The 25041-nt window shown below is 40.9% G+C and overlaps 1 protein-coding gene across 2 annotated transcripts in view; it reads right to left on the bottom strand.

Moving 5' to 3' along the window:
- Window positions 1-25041, bottom strand: part of SORCS2 (sortilin related VPS10 domain containing receptor 2) — a 1340427-nt gene that overhangs the window by 287558 nt on the left and 1027828 nt on the right. For both annotated transcript variants that reach the window (XM_073610686.1, XM_073610693.1), the window contains exon 8: window positions 12375-12464. In XM_073610686.1, coding sequence (XP_073466787.1) covers window positions 12375-12464 — 90 coding nt within the window. The remainder of the gene's footprint in view (window positions 1-12374; window positions 12465-25041) is intronic.

Below are 25041 nucleotides of genomic sequence, written 5' to 3'. Positions count from 1 at the left end.
TTGTGACTTCTATGAGTGTCTGGTTAAAGCTTGTAGTTTTTGTTCTCCCACAATTGTCCTATGAGAATGCAGGACCCCTGACTCTCTGTCTGAACAGTACTGATTGGCCCTGTGCTAATCACATGCACTCACCCAAAAGAAAAAAATAAACTCTCTAGCAATACACACCAAACTGAGCATGTGCAGCCTGTCCCTTGGCTAGGTAAATATCAGGAAATAATTTGGAGTCAGTGGAAGAAGGGGAGGATCAGAGAAGACAGGATCGAACAGCTTTTTTACACAATGCGGAGGGATTAACCCCTTATGTCCCACAGTGAGTATATCAAGCATGCTTTCCTGCATATTCAGACTGATTTTACTGTTGTGAGTTTAGTAACACTTTAAGATGCTTGAGTGGGGGTAATTTACACACAGGCTGGAGTTCTACTTTAAATTAGGAGTATCTTTTCCCAATTAAAAACTTTCCAATACACAAAGCTAAGATTTTGTCTATAATTTTTATTAACTGATTTAGCCCAGAGAAAATATATATCTACCAAGGAAAGAAACACTGTAACAGAAGGCTGCATCATTAAATATTTTGAAAGCCGTTAATACATACAAAGTGTGGAGTCTATTACTTTGGATGTACATTCAGCGTGCCTGGAAGGAATAATTAACACTGAGTAATAAAAAAGTGATGGCCATGCAAGCTGCATAACTTCCCAGTGATATATTACACCGTGTCTATTGCATGGCCGCCCACTTGTTCTTCATGTGTTTACTTAATCAAAATTCACACAAGTGAAAAACGGTCATTAGGCGCTTGGCAAGCGCTGCGTAAATATAAATTATTATTTAAAGGAATGTTCTTCTCCTAATGAAATGTAGCATCATTCACTTCATTTAGTCATCAAAATATACAGTGATGGCAATGTCAGTTTAGCAAAGTACTTCATTTAGGTTTCTTCGTGCATACTAAGAAGCATCTGGTTTGCTCAAATCTGAATCCACCTTGTGCCTGGTGTGAAAATCATGCAAATAAGAATGAGTCTGCTTGTCTCTAAATCAACATTAAATATGACTCGTCCGGAGCCTCATGACTTTTCATCAGTAAAGAGGATTCTTTTAGAGTGTCCTTATAGATAACTAACACTTCTGCACCTTATTGCTCCTTACTGGGTCAGAAAGGGTGCAACTGTTATAAGGAATACACAAACTCAGGAGCATCACTTGCTTTTCTAAGGCCAGATATGTCAATTTTTATCCAGCTAGAGACTTTATTGTTTTTACTCAGACTTGGCTCAATTAGAGAAAAGGGTAGAATGTGGCTCCAGGGAACATTGCATCTTTGCTCCCCTCTGCCCACCCAATCCCTTCCATTGGCATTGATAAGGATTCCAGAAGGTACACAGAAGCCACTCCGTTCACATTGTCTGTACTAGCATAGTCCGCCCATCAGTTACAAACTGCCTACAAGTTCCTCATCCTTTGTGAAGTGACGGTTGAACAGATTTGAGCAAACAGTACAATCCTCCTGATGTGTTGAAGAAGCATGAAGGTTATATTTGGGCCCCTATACCTTAACCATACCCCAGACTCCTTCTTGCATTGCCTTGCAGAAGATATGGCTCCAGGCTGAATAAATCTAATAGGCTGCTATCTAAAGTGACTTGGCACTCCTTCCCATCTGCATATACTTTCTTCCCCTACCACTCCATTCACCTTTGGGGATGAAGAGAAGAAGCCATGTGTAAGATTACATGTGGTGAATGACTAACTCACGGTTTACACATGGCAGTGCTGACGTCTGGTGATTGGTCACTGAGACACCCAGCGCTGCATTGTGTGCAAGTAAGTACTATGACCCCCATTTTCAGGTACTGGTACTGTGGCAAGTATTTCTCTTCACTCCAGGAGGCAAAACTGAGCATTGGTGTAGAGAAGGGAAGGTAAGGTAGGTATAAGCAAGTGGTGGATGTGAGTCCCATGATCCCCATTCTCTTGTACTGGTACTCTACCAAGTATTTCTCTTCACTTCAAGAAGTACATCTGAGCACTGGTGGAGGAAGGGAAGGGAAGGAAAGGGAAGTATAAGCAAGTCGTGGGGGGTAAAGGCGGGGGGGGGGCACCAGTTGACCAGTAGCTATTCTCTGCATACAAAAGACATGCCTCCCTTTCACCAACTGACTGTTGGTTCCCTGCTTGAAGTCCAACAAACAGCTGTGCCAAGCAGCCCCTAGGCTACCTCTCATTGAAGAGCTACTATGAAGAAGCCCACCATAGGAAAAGCAGTTCACTAGAGCATGGTTTAAAAAATAGTCAGGGTACAGAAAACACAGCATGTAGCAAACAAATATGGCTGCTTAATAGATAAATATAATATAAAGTCATGAATCTGGCCAGACTGAGCTATCGGGGGAGTAGATCCTTGGTGAGAGAGGTAAAGAAGAACCCAAAGATCACTGCGGCTGAGCTCCAGAGATGCAGTCGGGAGATGGGAGAAAGTTGTAAAAAGTCAACCATCACTACAGCCTTCCACCAGTTGGGGCTTTATGGCAGAGTGGCCTGACGGAAGCCTCTCCTCAGTGCAAGACACATGAAAGACCGCATGGAGTTTCCTAAAAAACACCTGAAGGACTCCAAGATGGTGAGAATAAGATTCTTTGGTCTGACGAGACCAAGATAGTACTTTTTGGCCTTAATTCTAAGCGGTATGTGTGAAGGAAACCAGGCACTGCTCATCACCTGCCCAATACAGTCCCAACAGTGAAGCATGGTGGTGGCAGCATCATGCTGTGGGGGTGTTTTTCAGCTGCAGGGACAGGACAACTGGTTGCAATCGAGGGAAAGATGAATGCGGCCAAGTACAGGGATGCCCTGGATGAAAACCTTCTCCAGAGTGCTCAGGACCTCAGACTGGGCCAAAGGTTCACCTTCCAACAAGACAATGACCCTAAGCACACAGCTAAAATAATGAAGGAGTGGCTTCACAACAAATCCGTGACTGTTCTTGAATGGCCCAGCCAGAGCCCTGACTTAAACCCAATTGAGCATCTCTGGAGAGACCTAAAAATGGCTGCCCACCAACGTTTACCATCCAACCTGACAGAACTGGAGAGGATCTGCAAGGAGGAATGGCAGAGGATCCCCAAATCCATTTGTGAAAAACTTGTTGCATCTTTCCCAAAAAGACTCATGGCTGTATTAGATCAAAAGGGTGCTTCTACTAAATACTGAGCAAAGGGTCTGAATACTTAGGACCATGTGATATTTCAGTTTTTCTTTTTTACTAAATCTGCAAAAATGTCAACAATTCTGTGTTTTCTGTCAATATGGGGTGCTGTGTGTACATTAACGAGGAAAAAATATGAACTTAAATGATTTTAGCAAATGGCTGCAATATAACAAATAGTGAAACATTTAAGGGGGTCTGAATACTTTCCGTCCCCACTGTAGAACATCTTTCCTATGTCCCCTAGACCTAAACAAGTAATTACAAATTGCATTGTAGGGACAGCCCGACTACAAGAGATAATTTTTAAGCTTCCCAGAGTTTGGCTTCAAGTACGTTGATTTGAGGTAATTCATTCCAAATCACACCACAATGGTTGTGTGATGCACCACACTGAAATGACCATTACCGTGTTGCCACGTATTGTGCTGTGCTGCAGCAAATGTCCATCAGGTGCATCGGGGGAGCCATTCAAGCACTTACCGTAAACAGATGGTGTGAACGAACCCTGATGCGCAGGAGCAGAATAATTATACAACTGTCATTTCTAACAAAATTTATAACGCTAACTAGAGCTGACATTCAGCTTTAGTGTCAGTAGTGGCACCTTTATTCTTGCATAAAGTCTGAAAGCCATGTGCATATTTAAAAAAAACGAAGATCTTTGACGAGCTGGATATATTGAACACATTCTTTTTATTTGATTATAGCCTTGTCTTATAATTTAAAAGGCTCTTGTCATTACGGAATGGGAGATATTATCATAGATCAGCCCAATAAGATAATAAGAGAATGAGTTCTATTGCAGGATACAGTGGAGGAGCTCTTACTCTCTTGCAGGGAATTGTACTGAAAATGAGTGTTTCTATATAACATTTAACAATTGGTGTCACTGGGAGTGCAAGATAAACCCAACAGTGATGAATGACTTGCTATTTCTATGTGTTCTTAGTCATTTTATCCTTGTCCATAATTAAACAAGTAAAAGCGAGCACAAGTACTCTAATTATAGACACACGGAAAAATGTACTAGTTGAAGTCCACTCCAAGTCCAGGTGGTTAATGTGCCAAATACAAAATCTGTCTACTGTGCTAGCTGTCTTGTCCTTAGCTCAGGAGGTCATTGCGGGTGGGAGGGGAGGTCTTCTTCATACTGCAAATACAGAATAAAGCTGGGTTCACCCTGCTGTGGTTTCTCTGCAGCTTGTGCGGGCACAGCAGCCTATTCATTTGAATAGGGTGCTGTACCTATTGAAAATGCAGAGAAAAAGTCCTTGCACCTTTTGCAAAATTTGCAAAATTGCAGCTGCACGGAAACTGCATAGTGCTATGTGGTTCCTAGCACAGGAAAACACGATGAGGCTTCCAATGCATGGGGGTGCCATTACCAAATAATGGCACCCTCGTGCTTCTGCTACCAGCAGCTCCTACTTGATTTGAGTGCGGGAAAGTGTGCAATTACACGCAGTCCCCCACCTGTATATAGTGCGAACCTAGCCTAAATCTCACCATAGATTTGGAATAAAAATTCTTAGGAAAGGAATGAAAGAAATTTGGTTAATTTTTCTAATTATTATTGCATCAAAATGAGAAAATTCTAAGGAGCAGGATGGAAATTTTTTCTTGAATGAACACATTTCTAACAGTGTATGTGGTTTTTATTCTGTAAAACTCATTCATTCCAAAATCAAATGTTAAAAGCAAATTAAATCTTTCAAACATTTCAGTCTTTTGAGAATATTCTGAGAGTTTTTGTACAAATATTTTTAAGACTTTTTTTTTACATTTTCTTTAAAAATTCTATCCATCTATGGCCAGCTTATAGTGGTTGTAAACCATGAAATATGAACAAAGCATATCCCTCTATTTTGTGTACTTGTCTAATTTAAGAGCAATAAGTGTAATTTCTGACAAGTTTTTCTGACACCAAGAGACTAATGGTGACAGGGGAGGGACCTCCAGCCTCAGCTCTGTTCATGTGTGCTGTGTGAAGGGGGTGTGTCCCTTTCCCCCCAATCAGTGTTCAGATATCTCCTAAGACCCCTTTCACACTGAGGCGTTTTTGCGGCGTTTTAGAGCTAAAAATAGCACTCATAAAATGCTCCCAATGCATCTCAATGGACCCTTTCCCACTGAGGTGGCGGGGCGTTGAGAAAAGCCCCGCAAGCAGCATCTTTGGAGCAGCTTTTGGGCATTGAAAAAAGCGCTTCAAAAACGCCCCTCTCCATTGAAATGAATTGAAAGCGCTGCAAAAACGCCTGAATAGCGCCTATAATCTGCCCTGAGCTGTAGAAAAGTCATATGATCTCGCAAAAAGGTAAAAATGCAAGCAGAAAAGAGAGCATCTACAACAACAGGACTGAAATTGTGATGTAGGGAGGTGGGGTTGTTCTTTGACGCCCATGCTTCAATAACGCTTAAAAAACGCCATTAAAACGCCCTCAGCATTGCGGTAATTTTACTGATAGTGCCCAAAAAACGCAGTAAAATTGCAGTAATAGCGCTAAGGCGTTTTAGGGCGTTTTTGAAGCTTCTCAGTGTGAAAGGGCTCTAAGTACTGAAGAGTGTACAGTAACTCTCTGCCCCTTTTTTCTGAACTCTCAGACAAGCTTTAAATATTCAGCATTTGAACAGATGTAGAAAAGAGAAGACTGACTGAAGAGAACAAAGATAAACAGGTACAACCTATGTAGGAGGATTGGTTTCATCTCTGTGTATCACCCAAAGCCAGTCTGGGTATATGTAAGGGTTTACATTCACTCAAAGTTGAACTATAGGCAAAACTTTTTCAGGTTTTTTATTGCTATCTGTACCCCTGCTAGGATGATTCATCATATCTATCTGTCCTGTTTACCATTGTAGCACCCTCTACCATAAGGTAGGTGCTAGATTAGGATTTTTTGGGTTTAAGATATCAGTGTAGGCAAATTTAGACAGGCCTGTGCTGTAGGTTGGGCCTGTTTGTTTTGATTTGAGATTGGGAGTGTTGAGTGTAGTGGTGGGTGTGACCACCTGTGCTCTGACTCAGAGGCACCTCCCCTGCTTTCAGGGAGATTGTTGTGGAACAGGCGTTGGATCTGAAGTTTAAGTGGCAGGCAGCTCATGTGAGGAGCTCTGGCCAATTCCCATTCAGTATTGCCAGGGAACAGGCCTCCTATATAAGCTGGGTTCACATGCTGCCCGGGGGTTCTGACGGTGCAGGAGAACAGAGGTATAGGTAGCTGCCGCAGGGCGTCCCCATGTGGGGGAAATGCTGAGTGTGGAGGAGGGATGGAGGAGCTGCTAGGATGTATTCGTGGATAAAAATCGTCATCATGGAGTTGGTGTCAAGCTGCTGTGACAGGGGAACACAGAACTTGTACACAGGCGAAGATCGGTGAAGGAGGAGAAACAGTAGGACTGAGGAGAGTAGAACAAAGTTCTGTGACCGGGGAACACAGAACTTGCACTCAGGAGAAGGTCAGTGTGAAAGAAGCAGGAGGAGAATTGTTGAGCGTAATGCAGAATCCTGTGGCCAGGGAAAGCAGCGTTTGCAGTTATGGACAGTGTTGCCAACCGTCAGTATTTTTACTGGCAGCCAGTAAAAAAACAGGCAATTTTCTCCTGCCAGTAAATGCCAGTAAAAAGAAAAGGTTGCCAGTAAAAAATATGGCTGTGACGCTCAGCCCGGAGCCAGCGGAGACCATACGAGTGCCTGCTATAGTGTGTTCGGGGGCGGCTCTGGTGGAGGCGGTGCCTGAGCATGTCCTGTGATGTCATGGTGCAAGGGGGCCAAGCAGAGTGGCCAGAGCCTTGTGTGTGGGTCTGCGGGATGGGAGCAAGGCAGGCCGAGCGGGACCATCAGTGCTGTTTGGACTGGAGGAACCACCTGGCTTGGACAGAGACTGTCACTGTGACTGGGGACGTGCCGTGTCAGTAATCTGTACTGCTGCACACTGCTGTTAGTATCACTGTGAGAGTCAATTTTATGTGTGTGCCGCTCATTATAATTTCTTGCCCTCCTCAGTCCTGTCCCTGAGCTACTTACTATATCAAAAATAAAATAAGAGATATGTTTTTTGCTTTATTATCTACCTTAAATCACATTGCTAATTACATATTGTACGTGTTTGTAGCCTAAATAGTGAATTTTGTAACTTTTGGAAATGCCAGTAAAAACTTGGCTGTGCCAGTAAATTTTGGGTGTCATGTCAGTAAATTTCAATCTGTTAGGTTGGCAACACTGGTTATGGACTGGCTGGGAACAGTAGTCCGCCTGCCTATTACCGTGTGCTAGGCCATCAGGGAGAGGTACCGAGTATCTCTGGCCTGGTAAAGCACTCTGGTAATACCTTCCAAGAGACTGTGTGGCTACCAATTCACTGAGCCGCCGGAGAGATGGTTTGGAATTGCTTTCCTCTGGCTTATTGATTTGCTGAAGCAACACCATTCAAGTACAGCCAGCAAACTGGGGTTATTCAGAGTGATCCCTTTTTGTATTACTGGAAGTGAAGCAACAGGAATCTAACAGTTTTGCAGTAGAAGATTTGTACAAGAAGAGAGGAATCTAGAGGAGTGATAATCTGCAGGAATGAGTGCAGAGGAAGAGGAGCAATAGTCTGCAGTGGAGAAATACAGATGAAATAGACTGTGAATGTTAGAAATGCATCATTTTCAGGGCTAAAGCTGCTATTCAATGTTCTATAAATGTGATGACAATTCAATAAGTGCTATGGGCAGCATGATGATTTGGTGGATGTTAGTAACTAGTGGTAACCAACTGCTACACCATTTTTAGGAAAGTGAGAGAAAATAACAAATTTTGGGTTGTCACCAGAACAGGATTAGAGAGCAAATCTTCCAATGGGGACACTAGTTCTGGTGACCCTGGTGACAACCAGGGATGACCTCACTTTGTAGGGATATCTTCTTTATCTTCTTACTTCCTGTTATGGCTATGGGACAGGCAGTAAAAGGATATGTCCCCTATGGGACAAAATGGCAAAAAAAAAAAAAAAAAACTGTCAGGGGATATAACTCTTCCTTACTTTTCTCAAAAGAAAAAATAAAGTTTTGCCTTTAGTTCTACTTATCACCTGTGCTTACAAATATATTGCAACAAACCTGTGCTTTAATATGTCAGCAATAAAACCGTTGGCACTGAAATGCAGTATGCCAAATTTACACTTAAAGCACGCTGTCTTCACAAAATACAGATTACCAGCCTTCGTATGAGCAATGTTCTCTAGACTGCCGTAAAGATGTTCAGATCCTTCAGTGCATGTAAATTTGCAGCTTAGAAATGAAAAGGAGATTTCAAGCATGCATAACCTGGCAGTAAAAGAAGACTGACACTCCCACTAACTTTACTCAGTAGGCGCATGCACCTTAATGGTACCTTGATGACTAGCCAAATCCAGCCTCTCTTCTGTCACATCCTTACCTTTATAGCTCTGCCAGATAACCCACTACTGAGCCATTATCCAGTGACAGGGCCACAGCTGCCAACAGTCAAGTTGATTGACTAAAGAAAAATAGACTGTGCACTTTGCAAGTGCAGTTGCACTCATTTTCTTTAGTAAATGTAATGTGGTGAAACTTCACCTTGTAAAGAATACCCATCCAAGTGCAAGGACAATAAAATAACTTGCTTGCACATGATTGAATGATGTAAATCAGCAGAGCTTTACCACATTCACTAAGCCCTGGGGAAAATGTGTACTGCATTTGCAGAGTGCACCGTCTATTTGCCTTTAGTAAATCCACCCCATTGGTGCTCTCACTTTTTAAAGGGAATTTTTTAGTTCTTTTATTCAGTTATTTTGTTCTTGTATGACAGTTTTCTGTACTTGTAAAGAAAAAATAAAATAAATAAATAGAATTTGATTAAAAAAAAATGAAAAAAGAAAAAGGGATGGGGCAAAGTGGAGAACTCCACTTCAGTGTGAAGTCAGGATCAGTGACTTTCTGGCCATACAGAATAGAATTTTATTAATGATAAATGGAAGGTCGTATTGCCTATACTTAGTATGTAATACCAATGAGAAGAAAAAAAGAAAGAAAACCTGCGCTACCAAGCAAAAATTTGTGTGACTGCAGCTGCAACAAAAACCACAAATATCAATGAGGTGAAAAATTAAAAAGAAAAAAATGTGTGCGCTTGCATTAGATACTTAAATCTATATTCCTGTGTGATTGTCATAAATAGATGAATAAATGAATAAACACCATCAGAGTTCATTTTAGAATATTTTGAATATTTTCGAGTTTTGAATATTCGGTTACCATACCTGCATCCCGTATTGGCCGATCGATACAACGCTTACCTCTGAAGGGATTTCCTCATGGATTCCGTCCTTCTACCAGTTGGGAAGACTGATGAGCCTTTGACTTTGGATCAAAACATATGCCTGACTGGCCCACTGTCGTACGACACGTGTGCCCACCTTATCCGGTAAGAAGTACCCATCCATTACTTTCCATTTGATGAATGTACATCTGTTGCCTGTTATCTGCCGTGCTATACAGTCATCATTGTGTTTACATCACTCTCACTATTTGCCACAGAGGATACCATCTCAGTCATTTGAGTGGACTTCCATTTATGAACTTATTTTGTTTCCGCTCAGCAGTATTTGGACTTTATTATGTTATAGTCACTAAATATCATCGATTTACCACATTGTATTTTACTTGTTTTCTTCACATTTGCTCATATCTATTGATATGAAATTTATTTCACCATCACAGTGATTTATACTCACACGCTACACTTTTTACCTTCCCATACTGGGCACAGTGAAGAAAATGAAAGAGAAGCTCCAGGCTCCTGCGCAAAAAAATTAAGTCAGCAGCTACAAATATTGTAGCTGCTGGCTTTTAATATTAGGACACTTACCTGTCCAGGAATCCAGCGGTGTCTTCACCCGAGCCGATTTTTCAGTCGGCTCTAGGGTGCTGCCTCTGCCACCTCGCAGCTTCACAGACAGTTTCCTACTGCACATGTGCGAAGCACGCTGTGCTTTGGGAGTGTCCTCACCTGAGCCAATTTTTCAATCAGCTATCGGGGGCTGCCACCACCATCTCCACTAAGGGAAACCGGCTGTGAAGTTGTGGCAGCTTCACAGCTGGGTCCCTACCGCGGCAAACTCAGTCGTAAGTGGGAGTGGGTACCTGTCAAACCCAAAAGGTGCCAAATGTGGCAGCGGAGGGGAGGAAGAGGCAGATAAATTGAGATTCCCCTTTTGGGTTTAGCTCTGCTTTAAGATCTTGAGGGCATAGAATAATATAATAAAGTTAGGCTAAAGGATGTTCATCCTATGGGATAGAGGAACATATAACTCTGCTGTATTTCCTTGATAAGAAAGAGTACAAGACTACAAGCACTCCATTGTAACCAGAGGGGCAATGCCTATGTCCAAAGGGGATACATAGCTGGAAAGGTTGAATAAGACACCAGTCCATACAGCTGATACAGAAGAGAATGCCAATCTCGTTAACAATCTAAAATATATATTGAGGACTTAAGAAGGTGGTTGACTCGATTCTGGGATCTGTGCAGTGAGGTTATACTGGTCTAACTTGTACATAAAATGATGTTTTACTAATTAGCCGTGAAAAGGGGGCACAGATCTCCAAAACATGTTGGCCTACTTCATAAATCTTCAATAAACCTATTGGATTTGCACAAAAATTAGGGCCCTCTCGATTTCCTGTTTATCTATCAGAATCAGGCATTATGGTTGGAGTTGAGTGACTGTGGCCTAGTACTCTCTTCTCTTATATAATGGGCAAAGTAATGAGTTCTTTTTTCTTTATGTGCCCTTAAAAACATTTACTTACCATAGCCTCCAGCCATTCCCCTAATCCTCCATTGGAACCCAGACCAATATTGGTATTTCTGAGTGGAGGGTAACATTTGACACCCCCTGCTTTCCTCAGTTCAGATTTAATTGCCTAAACAGCCATTCACCAGGCTCAAAGAAACCATGTGCAACCTTTTGCTGGAGGTAGTTGGTTTATAGCCTTGTACATTTTAAAATGTATGTAACCATTCTGAGATCACTTTATCACATTGTTACTGTTGTCCCCTGCGTGGGACTTATTTGTTTTGCATGCACATTTTGTCATGTTCTCCTCATTTTTTTTAATAAAAAATTTTGTACCAGAAAGAAATCATGTGCACAGCCTTGTATGATTTTCAGCTTTTTACCTTCCTGAATGACACCAAAAGTTTTACTACACAAAAAGCACTGTATTAAAAATATACACATCTGCAAAGAAAATAAGATGGCAATTTCTATAATTGAATAGTTTGTAGAATTTCTGGACATTTTAAAAATACTGCTTTTCACTATTACATATAAAAATATATTTTGTATATCATTTATTCTAGAACAGAGAAATTGCAGAAAAATTGTCCAATGTGATGGGGGTCTCAGGCACCAGCAAGCTTCTTATTAAAGTTTCAAGCATCATCACAGAATGCCTTGCTGCCTCGATGTGTTTCGCACATCCATGCTTTGTCATAGAGCCTTAGTAAGCACGAATGTGTAAAATGCGTCAATGCATTCTGTGATGATTACATGATAATTTGAAACTCAAATGGATGGTAAGGTAGTGGCTTCTAAGACCTCATTAGAATTAGAATGTTTTTCTGTTTGACATCATGCCACCTAATACAGAGGCTGAAGAGATCCTACTGTCCCCATATAAAACACAATTGCATTTTTGAGAACCTGTCCCTTCTGCTGATGACAATGAAATACTAAGCTAACTGCTGGATAGTAGACCATGGTAAGGTGCCAGATTGAATTTTTCTTGTTACAGACAGTGCTGCCAGAACCACCCCCCCCCCCTCAATATTGGATACCAATTCCTTTTCAGATGCCATAGCAGAGACAGTCTGCAGCAGAAAAAAAAAAAGCTAAGCACCATTACTCATCAGGCTTCCCCTTTGCAGCTCTATGTAACAAAACCGACAATCAGAAAATGTTAATTGGGATGGGAAGAGACACAATTTTTCAAGGTGTGCCTTGTACTGGATATTAGCTACTCCTCCTTTATAAGGACTTCTGTAAATAAGGAGTATCGTGATTCCTTTGAGTATTTTATCTAGAGTTTGGCAGTAATGCTACTATATAGCTTTGTTGCTGCCCCCTGAAACAACTGATTGGCTTACCTTTGGAAGTGCATATTTTGGTAGTTTCATCTGCACAAAGTCATTTCGACGATATGACACATAATACTTGCTCTGGTTTCCTGCAGTTGTCTGTAAAAGAGCAAAGTGTAGTGAATTAGTCCAAAACAATACTACTATACAGTTGTTTTTAGATAAGATAAAAATAATTCTGATAATAATAGCTTATTGCATGCAGTCTGGATACAATTTTCTTGTAGTAAGTGGTTGAACTTCTGCCATAACACTCCGCTGGGGACAATGATGCAGTGTCCCAACAGCCATACCAAATAAATGTGCCTAGATCAAAATATTACAGGACCCATCCTACTGTGCACACAGATTATGGCACCAAAAGTCAAGAATTTAACCGAAGTCAAGAATTTTGCTGGAATTCTCTATTGATGGGCCATTTTGTTTGAGGATGGACAACGGTGGGCCGAATCACCTGCTGGCTGCTTACATCTGTCAGAGAGATGAAGTGGAACAATTTTTTTGTTCACTGTGGGGAAGGCTAAAGCCTTGTACACACGATTGTATTTTCGGCAGGGAATTGTGTGATGACAGAGTGTCTAAAATCCGACCGTTAGTACGCTCCATCAGACAATTGTTATCCAACTTTCCGCCAACAAATGTTGGATGGCAGGCCAGTAAATTTTCGGCGGACAACAGTTTTCCTATAGTGTGTACACAAGTCTGTCACACAAAAGTTCAAAGTACAAACACGCATGCTCGGAATCAAGGCTCACCAAACACGACATTAGCAGAAGGTGCCCAAAGGGTGGCGCTCAAGAGCTGAAATTCCTCATAGTACCTCACTACGTTCGTGTTTGTTGGCCTACAATTGTGTACCATTTGTATGCAAGACAAGTTCCCGGCACACGCCCTTCGGAAAAAAGTCTGACGCTTTGTTGGCCAACAATCCGATCATGTGTACGAGGCTTAAGAAACTCTTGTCAAGTCTTGTGACCTAAGTAAGTGAAAGGAAATCACATATAGCAATAAAACACCTCAGTCAGGATTGTTTTGCGGTATGTATCTTCCATGAAGAGATTCCTTCAGCTTTCCTGTCCCCGTGGCACAGCTAGAAGTGCATGAACAGGACAATGTACAACAGGCGGAATTCGTAGCAGGTTACCCTGTTTAGAATTAATTGTAGAAACCAGCACTAGAAGGCCATGTTGCTACACAGTGCAGCACCTTGCTGCTCCTAGAAGGGTTAAATGCTCAGAGGGCCCAGTAACTGTAAATTCCCATCTAACAGCAGAAGTTGTGTTTTCCTTCTGCTTTTATTAATGGCTCATACCCACATCATATCTTCACATTTTGCACTTTATAAAGGGAGCAGCCATTTAAACCATCCATCACTGTCCAAGCTCATATCGGTACCGCAGCCATCAAGAAAAATGAATTACTCTTATCTGCTGCTGGTAACACTTTTGATTTAAATTCTTTATTCTGACAGAAACTAGCAATTCAAGAAGTAACAGTAAGCGGATGGACAACTTATGGAAAATTAATTAGGTTAAGCTGATTTATGGGGCAAACTGATTTTATGATATATCTTGACATTTTTGAAGGTTGCTGCTTATTTATTGACAGGGAAAGCAGAACATATACTTACCTGAACAAGGCTTCAAAAAGTGCACATTGCAATGCAGTCAGAGTATTGGATCCTTTGATATATTGCCATTGAAACTCAATTGAAGGTTCCATGCTGGATTTCAGTTCTGGCTTACTGAGGAGGTTATTTTACTAAGTGACAGCTTAATTTTATATATACAGTGGAACCTTGGATTACGAGCATAATCCTTTCCAGGAGAATGCTTGTAATCCAAAGCACTCGTATATCAAAGCGAGTTTCCCCACAGAAGTCAATGAAAACAAAGATAATTAGTTCCGCATTGACTTCTATTACATGCAATACCGCATGTGGCCAGAGGTTGGGGGGCGCCGGAGAGCCTCGGAAATACTCGGGGAAGCTCGGCTGAACTCGGAAAGCCTCAGAAAGGCTCGGAAACACTCAGGAACGGAGTATTTCTGAGTGTTTCTGAGTATTTCTGAGTGATTCTGAGTATTTCTGAATGTTTCAAGTGTCCCTGGCGCCCCGCAGCTCTGGCCAAATGTGGTACTGCACACCCCATTAGCTAGAATTCTGCTCGTTTTGCGAGACAACACTCGCAAACCGAGTCAGAATTAAAAAAAAAAAAGTTGCTCGTCTTTCAAAACGCTCATTAACTGCATTACTCGTAAACCAAGGTTCCACTGTACAGTATATATATATATATATATATATATATATATATATATATACACTATATCACAAAGTATTGGGATGCCTGCCTTTAAACGCACATGAGCTTTAATGGCATCCCAGTCTTAGTCCGTAGGGTTCAATACTGAGTTGGCCCACCCTTTGCAGCTATAACAGTTTCAACACTTCTGGGAAGGCTGTCCACAAGGTTTAGGAGCGTGTCTATGAGACCTTGCTTTGCGCACTGGTCAAAATCATTTGGTGGAGGGGGAATTATGGTGTGGGGTTGTTTTTCAGGGGTTGGGCTTGGCCCCTTAGTTCCAGTTAAGTGAACTCTTAAGGCGTCAGCATACAAAGACATTTTGGATGATTTCATGCTCCCAGTTTTGTGGGAACAATATGGGGGTGGTCCCTTTCTGTTCCAAAATTATTGCGCACCAGTGCACAAAGCAAGGTCTTTAATGACATGGACGAGTCCTGACATCAAACACGAAAGAACACCTTTGGGATGAATTAGAGCGGAGACTGCGAGCCAGGCCTTCTCGTCCAACATCACATCGTACACAAATGCGCTTCTGGAAGAATGGTCAAACATTCCCATAGACACACTCCTAAACCTTGTGGACAGCCTTCCCAGATTTGAAGCTGGTATAGCTGCAAAGGGTGGGCCAACTCAAAATGGAACCCTATGGACCAAAACTGGGATGCCATTAAAGTTCATGTGTGTGTAAAGGCATATATATATATATATATATATATATATATATATATATATATATATATATATATATATTAGGCAAACATTAGATATTCATATATTCATTTAAATGATGTCTACAAATAAAGATGACATGCTTAAATAAAAATACAAGGAAAATGTGCCCTTTCAATTATATTTAAAAAAAAAAATAGATATAATAGTGTGCCATGAAAAAGTAACTACACCCTTGGCCTCTGAGGCTGGTGTTATCCCCTTTAGGAAAAATTACTTATCGTAGACGCTTTCTTTAACTGCCCACCTGTCTCTGACATTGATTCGGTGAAATATCTGGCCACTCCTCATTATTTTACTTGCTAGATGTTTATAGGTTTCCTTATATGAACTGCTACTTTCAAATCCCCCACTATACGTAAATGGGATTCAGATCAGGGCTTTGACTAGACCAGTACATTATCCCATTTCTGAGCCATTCATTGGTAGAATTGCTACTATGCTTCAGATTATTATTGTGTTGAAATATTCCCTTCTATTTCAATTTCAAGTTTTAAATGGATGGCTCCACATTCTCCCCGCATGAATGAAACCATGCATGTCTATAGATAACACTATACTCTAAATATTAGGTTTAAATCTGCATACTCTCTAAGAAGGTTCTAATCACTGGCACCTAGTCTGAAATACCAGATTCTAATTTTATGGTTTTAAAATGGAAGTAAATGTAGGAGTCCACTTACTTTTTACATGTCTCAAATCTATTTTTCCTTAATTTAGATTTTGAGAATGAATGCATGTCTGTGCTTAGCTGTTCAAATATGTTGACAGAGTCAACAGTTTTCATGGTATGTTCTTATGTTTTCACATGACTGTTTTTACTGAATATACGTATATATTCAGTACTAACAAATTGTTTTCCCTTGTAACCTAAACAGTTCTCATTCAGCACTGCCAATATCTGGAGAAGTAGTCACAACATGAACACCTTCCAGAGAACGTGACCATTACAGAGTCATGAAAGATTTGAAGGAATTTATTAATAAAACAAGGAGTTTTGACTTACTAGTAAAATCCATTTTTTGGGGTACAGCAAAGGACACGGTATCAGTTAACCCTGATTTATGTGTAAAGCTGCTTTTTCGGACCCCTAGACATAAATAAGCATAGAGCCATTGCAGTGCAGGCGCAGCCCCATTTCAAGGGAAGACCTTTACGTTTCCCGGAGTTGGACTTTATTGAATAAAGTGTCTTGTGTTGTTCTATTAAGAAAAAAAAAAGGATTCAACCCACAATCCTTCCCAGGGAGTGCCTTTGGTACGCTCTATTCTAAAAGGTTTATAACCTCATTACCTTACCGACACACCAGGCCAGACCACAATGAGGTGATAAATTTAAGTTCCCCTAACTTTTTGAGTGCGATCAGAACCTTATAGGGAGATATTGTCCAACTTTCTGAACTAAGGGCCAGTTTACAGTTCTTCAGACCTTAGGAAGGCTGGACTGGGGCCATTGGGAGCAGAAATTGTCCTGGAGTAAACAATGCATCTTTGGTACTAGGGGAAGGAATAGTTCCTCATCCTTGGTGTCAGTTGGAAGAATAGTGCCCTATCATTGGTGTCAGTGGGAGAAACAGTCCCCCCTTTGTTATTGTGGATAAAATATGGGGTTGATTTACTAAAGACAAATAGACTGTGTACTTTGCAAAGTGCAGTTGCTCAGAGCTTAGTAAATGAGAAGAAGCTCTGCTGACTTCCATCATCCAATCATGTGCAAACAAAAATGCTGTTTTTTTTTTTCCTTGCACGTGTTTTTTTTTTTTTTTCTTGCACGTGATTGGGTATTCTTTACAAAGTGAAGCTTTACCTCATTTACTAAGCTCTGGAACAACTGTACTTGCAGAGAGCAACTGCACTTTGCAGAGTGCACAGCCTATTTGCCTTTAGTAAATCAACCCTGTAGTGTCTTATATCATTGGGAGGAAAAGTGCCCCCGGGCCACAGTTTGGGGACCACTGCTCTAGGGCATCTTGCAATCTCCCCATATGTGTGTCAAAACCTCTCATTACCACTCTTCAATTTATCTATCTACCATATCAATTGGATTGGAAATGATTACTCTATAGTTGTCTCTTCTGTACTTCTCCTCAATATTTGTCCCTCTTTTCCCATTTGGGAAGTCCTCTTCTAAAGATCCTTTGTAATCAGTAAAATATGAAAAAATACATAGGACATTTATTACTTCCAGGTGCCTAGAGACTATGCAAAAGGGCAACATTCTACACAGAAAAAAAAAAAACTTGCTCCCACTGTGAAATGGTCATGATCTGCTGGTAAAAGGCAAGACATATTAGTCACATACTATGTATATACTATATATTATTATTATTATACAGGATTTATATAGCGCCGACAGTTTACACAGCGCTTTACAACATTAGGGCAGACAGTACAAGTACAATACAATTCAATACAGGAGGAATCAGAGGGCCCTGCTCCTTAGAGCTTACAATCTACTATATATGATTTCTTTTTAAATTACTTAGTGAACTGCTGTCTGTAATGTGTACAGTCATTTCCATAATACTGCCTGGCTTGGACAGAGATGGCCATGTATATTCTGTAATGGATAATTTGAGAATATAATTATTCCCAGTATATTACAATTCCCATTAATTAATACAGTGTAATTAATGTATAATGTGTAACTTGGGATAGTGCACAGATCTGCCTCTCCCAGATGGTATCTGAACCTACTGTATGAAGGGATGCCGAGCTGGAGCCACAATATGCTATCCCCAAGGCACCATTTATAATAATGCATTACCTATATTGTTTTACTTTGCAGGCGCAGCTGTTATATGTTTTGGCACTATAGTTGTCCCATAATGAGACCCACCAAACATAGCAGGCTCACGTGTTAGAGAATTTGCAGAAAAACAGTATACTGGTATTGAAGAAGTGTTAGCAGTCTACTTGAACACTAATAATGAATAAAACTGTATGTAATCATGCACAATATGTTAAGCTTGTATACAGGACACCTATGTGTGCATGTCTACGCTGTACACACAGACATTGCTATATAATGGCTCATTTGGAATACATACTGTCCACATTTTTTGGTTTAAAAGCTGCATGTATAGTATGTGTTTGGTAGAACTGAGGAGTTGAGTTACTAAAACTGGAGAGCAAAATCTGGTGCATGGTAGCCAATCAGCTTCTAATATCAGCTCAAAACTCGGAAGCTGATTGGTTTCTATGAAGAGCTGCACCACATTTTGCACTCTATAGTTTTAGTATATCAACCTCTACATGCATCTTGTGAAAACCACCCGCAATTCCTGACAACATTTCTGCTTCTATTTAAGCGATGCAAAACACAAAATCTGGTGTTTAGAAAGAGTGGCAAAGCATTAGAACCTCTGTCAGTTTTTTTTAGTGGTCTCTATCATCCCTGGGGAGACATCACTTCCTTTTATTTCTTTTCATGTTTTAAAATGGAGAGGGAAAGAGATAATTTCTCTCCAACATCACCTAGAGCATAACTGTTGCCCATCCAAAACTGAAAAAAAAAAAATGCCGGCTCTAGCAAAAATGCCACATGACTGAGAGAAGATGTCTTGCAGTATTATATGAGATGTTTTTTTTTCTTTTTTTTGTCACAGTGTAAGTGCTCCTGTTTTTTTAAACAGTTATTTTAAATCTTCTTCCCCACAGGATTCTATGGAACGGAAAAACGAAAATAGGATTAAGATGCCTGGATCTTCAGTAAACCTACCACAGGAAATACAAATTAATGTTTTAAGGGTTTAGTATTAAGACTGAGTTCTTGGTATTCACATATACGTGTGTGTAGATTCAAGGTATTAAGTAAACATAACATTTTGTAATTTAGCCAATGCTGGTAAAACAAATATAATCCCCAGGGGTAGTCAGTCCTGCTGCTTACGCTAAACCCTTTTAGTCAATTATAGAGCTTGCTAAGTTGATCGTTTTCTTATAAAGGAGACAGTGTGAGGATAGCTGAACCGCGAAACGTGATTAACTTGAGTAAGATGCTTATGGATTTCAGCAGGCAATGATTTTCATTCTTAGCTAAAAACCATGTCTGATTGAAACTGGGGAGAGATTCTAGGTAACCTTATAAGAACCCATTAATACTTCCAGTCCAGAAACAGACACTTGCGTTGACTTTTTAAGCCAATTCATCCATAAGATAAGCATTAGGAGCATGAGCCTCAACCTCCAAAGCTTCAAATCCATATTATTCATCCAAAAGATCAGGGGTGCCCAACCCATGACCCATGGAGCCCTCTGATGTGGGCCGCGATCTCTAAACAGGAAAGCACATGCCCATGCTCTGGGATGGCAGGTTGGCAAGTCCAGATCACAATCATTGGGTTGCCAACCTGACATCCAAGAGCATCAGAGTGCATGGAGCGGGCGCTGGCAGAGGAGGGAGCAGGCAGCAGCAGAGGGAGTCGGAGCTGCATGAGCTAATATTTCTTCGGTAGCGCCAGCCCCTGTCCCAGGCAGAGTGATACCAACTGCACTTCGCCCGGTACCTTTCTAGCAGTCTGGAGAGAGATGCCAGGAGAAGTTGGAAGAAGTAGAGGTCAGTGTATTAAACATCACATACACTGCGCTTTCGCAATGGGCATATTAGCACTTATAAAAAAGGGTTATTGGCCGCTTTCACCATGCACTGCACGTGCGGCTTTTTTGTGGGTTAGCGGCAGTGAGCCATAGGCTTCTATTATATCCTTGCGGATTTGGTGCGCTTTCTGAAAGAACACCAAAATTCCTGAATACAGTAGTTTTTTGTGCTTTCAGAAATTGCACCACACCCACAAGATGTAATAGAAGCATATGGCAAAGTGCAGCTAACCCACAGGAAATCTGCAGGTGCACTGGGTAAACTTCAGTGCATCAGTGTGAAAGCAGCCTTATAGGGGGCTCAGGACAGTAATGGCTCATTTATATTTGCGTTTTGGGGGGCAGAAAAACCCCATAGTTCATTGTGGCCCACAATCAGTTAGTTACCAAAACACTTAAGTGGCCCTCGCTCTTCAAAAGGTTGAGCACCCCTGCTGTAGATTTTGTTCTGAATCAGACAGTCATTCCATAGTGATTGTAGCAGGGATATAAGATTGCGAGGCTCCTTTGAGATGTGAGTTGTCTTTTTACCTTGTAAAGCTCTGGAGAATTGCTCAGCACCATATACATTAAGTAGAAAAGTATAGCCAATAGTTCTTATATTAATATCCTGGCTAATGCTGTTTGCCTATTTCCACTTACCATTTTCTATGCAACATTACCATTCTCCTGTTTGCTTGCAGACTTTCTAACTTCTTCATTATAAATCAGGATTGGTATTCTCAAATGTCCATGCTTACCTAATGGCTCAGTTGGTAGACATCAGAGACTGGCTACACCTATCCGCTGACAATGTCTGCATAGCAAAAGAGGCTGCCATTGATTCCAGCTATGGATCCTCACAGAATGTTATTTACAGATGATCTGACATGAGACATGTCATGAGAGACATGATTGCAACCTTTAAACACATGGGGGGGCACTTAATTATCCTTTTTTAAGGGACCCTTGGGATGAAGGAACAGAACTGAATGGGGGGTGGGGGATGGTTCTGGGGTGTTTGTTTATTCCCTTTAGTATGGATAGTTGGCCTCTGTTATTTAGCCAGAGATGTAATCACCTTCCATTAGTGGTAATGTAATAATGTACTATTTGTGTTGGCTTAGCGTGGCCGTGTTAGGTGGCTTGGTGATGAGTTGGGGGGGGGATGAGGTTCAAGAGGGCAGTATGTTTAATATAAAGCTCAGGAACATGGGGACACGACCTCAAACTAGCAGAAGGAACGTTCAAAACGAACCTTAGAAAGTATTTTCTTTACAGAAAGAATTAAGTAATCCAGTGCTTCCAAAAAATCATACATCCCCTAAAAAACATGTTTTGTGCAAAAATGTAATGCAAATCCCTAAAGTCTAACATCTAAAGCCTCGTACACATGATCGGATTTTCTGCAGACAAAACCTCAGACTTTTGTCCGAAGGCATGTGCCTGGATTTTGTCTTGAATACAAACGGCAAGGAATTGTCGGCCAACAAACTCTTTAGCGCCACCCTTTGGGCTCCTTCTGCTAATTTTGTGTTAGTAGTTTGGTGAGTGTTGATTTGCGCTTTTCATTTAGCGCTTTTCAGTTCGTGCTTTTCAGTTCGTTTCTGAAAGGCCGTTAGTCAACCAGACATGTTGTGCAATCGGAGGAGATAACGTGTTATTTATTATTGGCCTTGGAGTTATTGCTTTGACCCAAGTCCAGTCCAGGAACAGGAGGAGGAGGATTTCTTGGACCAAAAATTGGTTGCTTTATTAATCGTGACCAATGATGTCATATGCCTTTGCTGCGGGAGCAACAGGAGAATAATCCGGATGATTTTCGGAATTATCTCCGGATGACGGACCCCTGCTTTCACCAACTCTTGGCATTGTTGACCCCCTATATTAAGAAGCAGGACACATGCATGAGGCTTTTATTTTATTTTTTGGTAGAATAATAATGATTTGATTTGTTATATTTTCTAGATTTTTGGATGCTTAGAATGCATTTTTTGGTTAAGTTCTATTGTCAGATAGCATGTCTAATTTTATTTGTTTTCTTTTTTTTAATGCACAATACATGGTAAAAAAATTAAATAAAATAAAAAATAAATAAATAATAAAAAAAAGGCATAATAATATTATTTTTGATATCACTAGAAAAAAAAAAGCCTTTGAAAATTTGTTTGCAATAACTCCATCAGTATCACCAGCAAAGCAGCTTTATTATTATCCCATTAAAGAAGAAGAGAATTGTGCGCTGCATTTCTAGATTTCATAATTTGCCACGTCACGAATGTTAATTCTCCATTACAAAAGCTAATTTACAAGACCGACCGCTTCCAGCTCGTCCTTGCTTCCGAGCATGCGTGTTTGTACTTTGGACTTTTGTCCGATGGACTTGTGTACACACATTCCGAAAATCTGACAACAGACATTTGTCTGCGGGAAATGTTAAAACCTGCGATCCAACATTTGTCAGTGGAAAATCCGACAACAATTGTCCGATGGAGCATACAAACGCTCGGATTTTCCACCAACAGCCTGTCATCACACATTTCCCGTCGGAAAATCTGATCGTGTGTACGAGGCTTTACTGACACTTTTGACACTTCCTGATAACCAGTGATCAGTGCTAAAAATGTGCACTGTCACTGTACTGACACTGGCAGGGAAGGGGTTAAACATCTAGGACGATCAAAGGGTTAAACGTGTGCCTAACCAGTGTTTTGTGTACTATGTATGTTGTTTTTACTAAGGGATCTGATGGATTTCATTCCCTGCATTGCAGGGAAAGAAAATCCACCCCATCCCTGCTGTTTTACAGTATCTGCCAAGGGGGACAAGAATTATCAGCAGCCGGGGGATTAGGAATAAGCTGAATGTCTCTACCTGAGAAATATATACTAGTAGTTTACATAAAGAATATTTGATGCTTGGAATAGACTTCCAGCAGAGGCAGTGAATCAGTCAATATTAAATGAATTTAAACATACTTGAGTAAAATATTGATCTACACTCAGTCATAAAGTTAACTGCTTGCCGCCCGCCCATAGTAGCTGTAGTACGAGCGAGCAGCAGCTCCGTGTCGGGTGATGTACCTGTACATCACAGCCTTTCTTCTAGGTTCGGGCCGCGCCCCCAGCCGACCTGTGCTGTGATTGGACACAGCACGTGCTTCAGCTAATTTCAGCCAATGATTTTGGCTGAAGTCAGCTGATCGGCGGTGGCCAACCACACACAGAATTCTGTGTTTACAAAAACACAGACCTCTGTGTACAGGGAACAGTGATCTATCTGTTTCTTTTCCCAGCAAAGCAGCACATATTACACATTGTTAGGCACACAGTTAAGCCTTTGATTGCCACTAGATTTTAACCCCTTCCCAGCCAGTGTCATTAGTACAGTGACAGTGTACAGTATTAGCATAGATAGTGTCACTATTGAAGTCAATGTGAGTTAGTCAGTTAGTGTACCTCCCAGCCAGCGCCAAGTAGCGCCAGATTGCCCACCACATTATTGCAGTCCTACCATAAGTTGCTGATCACCGCCATTACTAGTATAGTGTCAGAGCTGCGTAAAATCCACTATATACACCACAGTTTGTAGACGCTTTAACGTTCGTACAAAGCAATTAAATACACTAAATTCATTTATGAAGAAATTTCTTGATTTTTTATTGGAAATGTTTTATAGCAGAAAGTAGAACATTTTGTTGGTTTATTTTTAAATTCCTGTTTTTTCACTTTTATTGCAAAAAACAAAAAGTGGTTAAAAAACAAACAAAAAAAGAGCAAAAAGAGCAGACTTCATGGTCATAACTACTTGGCTTTTTTCTGCCATTGCTCTTCTTTGTTTCTGTGTATCAATGCAATCCCGAAGTACCCACGCTTCAACTCCTTTGAAAAATGAACCAAACTAAACCCTACAGAAACACATTGCTAGATAGAAGAGACCCTCATGTCTCTTTTTCCTGTGATTTACCATTTCTGCATTCAGCTTTGTGTTGTTTGTACTTAGCAGGTCTCACACAACTTTATTTCTAGTTTGGGCATCCACCAATTGACACATAGAATTATCCTTCAAGACAGTCATGAAATGGCTAGCCCTAGATGAGTGAGCTGTTGTGTCTGCCCAGTCAATAGCTGGATAATTGAAGTCCCCCATAATAATAACATCGCCTTACCTTGCCCCCATTTCTACCTGTGAGAGGTGATTGGTCTCCTCCTCACCCTTCAGGTTAGAGGGCCTGTAGCATACACTCATGATTCATTTCTTAGTTGTTTTTTTACAGGCAAAAATGGACAATTATATAGTACAAAAATATATTTTATTAACAATAAGTCATATCAAACAGGTCAAGGAAAAAAAGAATTAAAAACATACGATAGGCATATGATAGTAATGAGTATCTAGTGTATCCAACAAGAGAGTTGACACCAAATAAGCGACAGTGAGCCCCTGTGTGTCAACGCGTTTTGCTGTTTTGCTTCGTCAGGACACACTTGGAGGTAGTTGAAAGGAACAGGTCTCACTAGTCAACATAGATATATCTGCACATGGAGAGCTCCCAGATGATCACCCAGGAATCACTGTGTAAAGCAGGAGGCAGTGAATATAGACTCATATGGTTCACCGAGGGAGGAAGGAGATGCAGTATCCAAAAAATTAAAGGGGGAGAGTAATAGAGAGGAGAAGGGTAGAACAAACAACACCCTTCCACCTGTTATCAGTCCACAGTAACAGGGGCTTCAGCAACAATCCATATGGACAGATATGTATTCCTTGCAAACTGGATATATCAAACTCTCCTATACCTGCCCACAGTCAGTATAACTATGTAGGCTCCATAGGTATATTTAAACAGGCCATAGTAGCTTGAGGTTCGGTGTCTCCTCCTGCTTTACACAATGAATCCTGGGTGATCATCTGGGAGCTCTCCATGTGGAGATATTTCTATATTGACAAGTGAGACCTGTTCCTTTCAACTAACTCTAAGTGTGTCCTGACGAAGCAAAACAGCGAAACGTGTTGGCGCACAGGGGCTCACTGTCGTTTATTTGGTGTCCACTGTCTTGTTTACAC

This window comes from Aquarana catesbeiana, linkage group LG01, assembly GCF_042186555.1.
Source record: "Aquarana catesbeiana isolate 2022-GZ linkage group LG01, ASM4218655v1, whole genome shotgun sequence".
Classification (NCBI taxonomy): Eukaryota; Metazoa; Chordata; class Amphibia; order Anura; family Ranidae; genus Aquarana; species Aquarana catesbeiana.
This window is presented reverse-complemented; position numbering and strand designations above follow the sequence as displayed.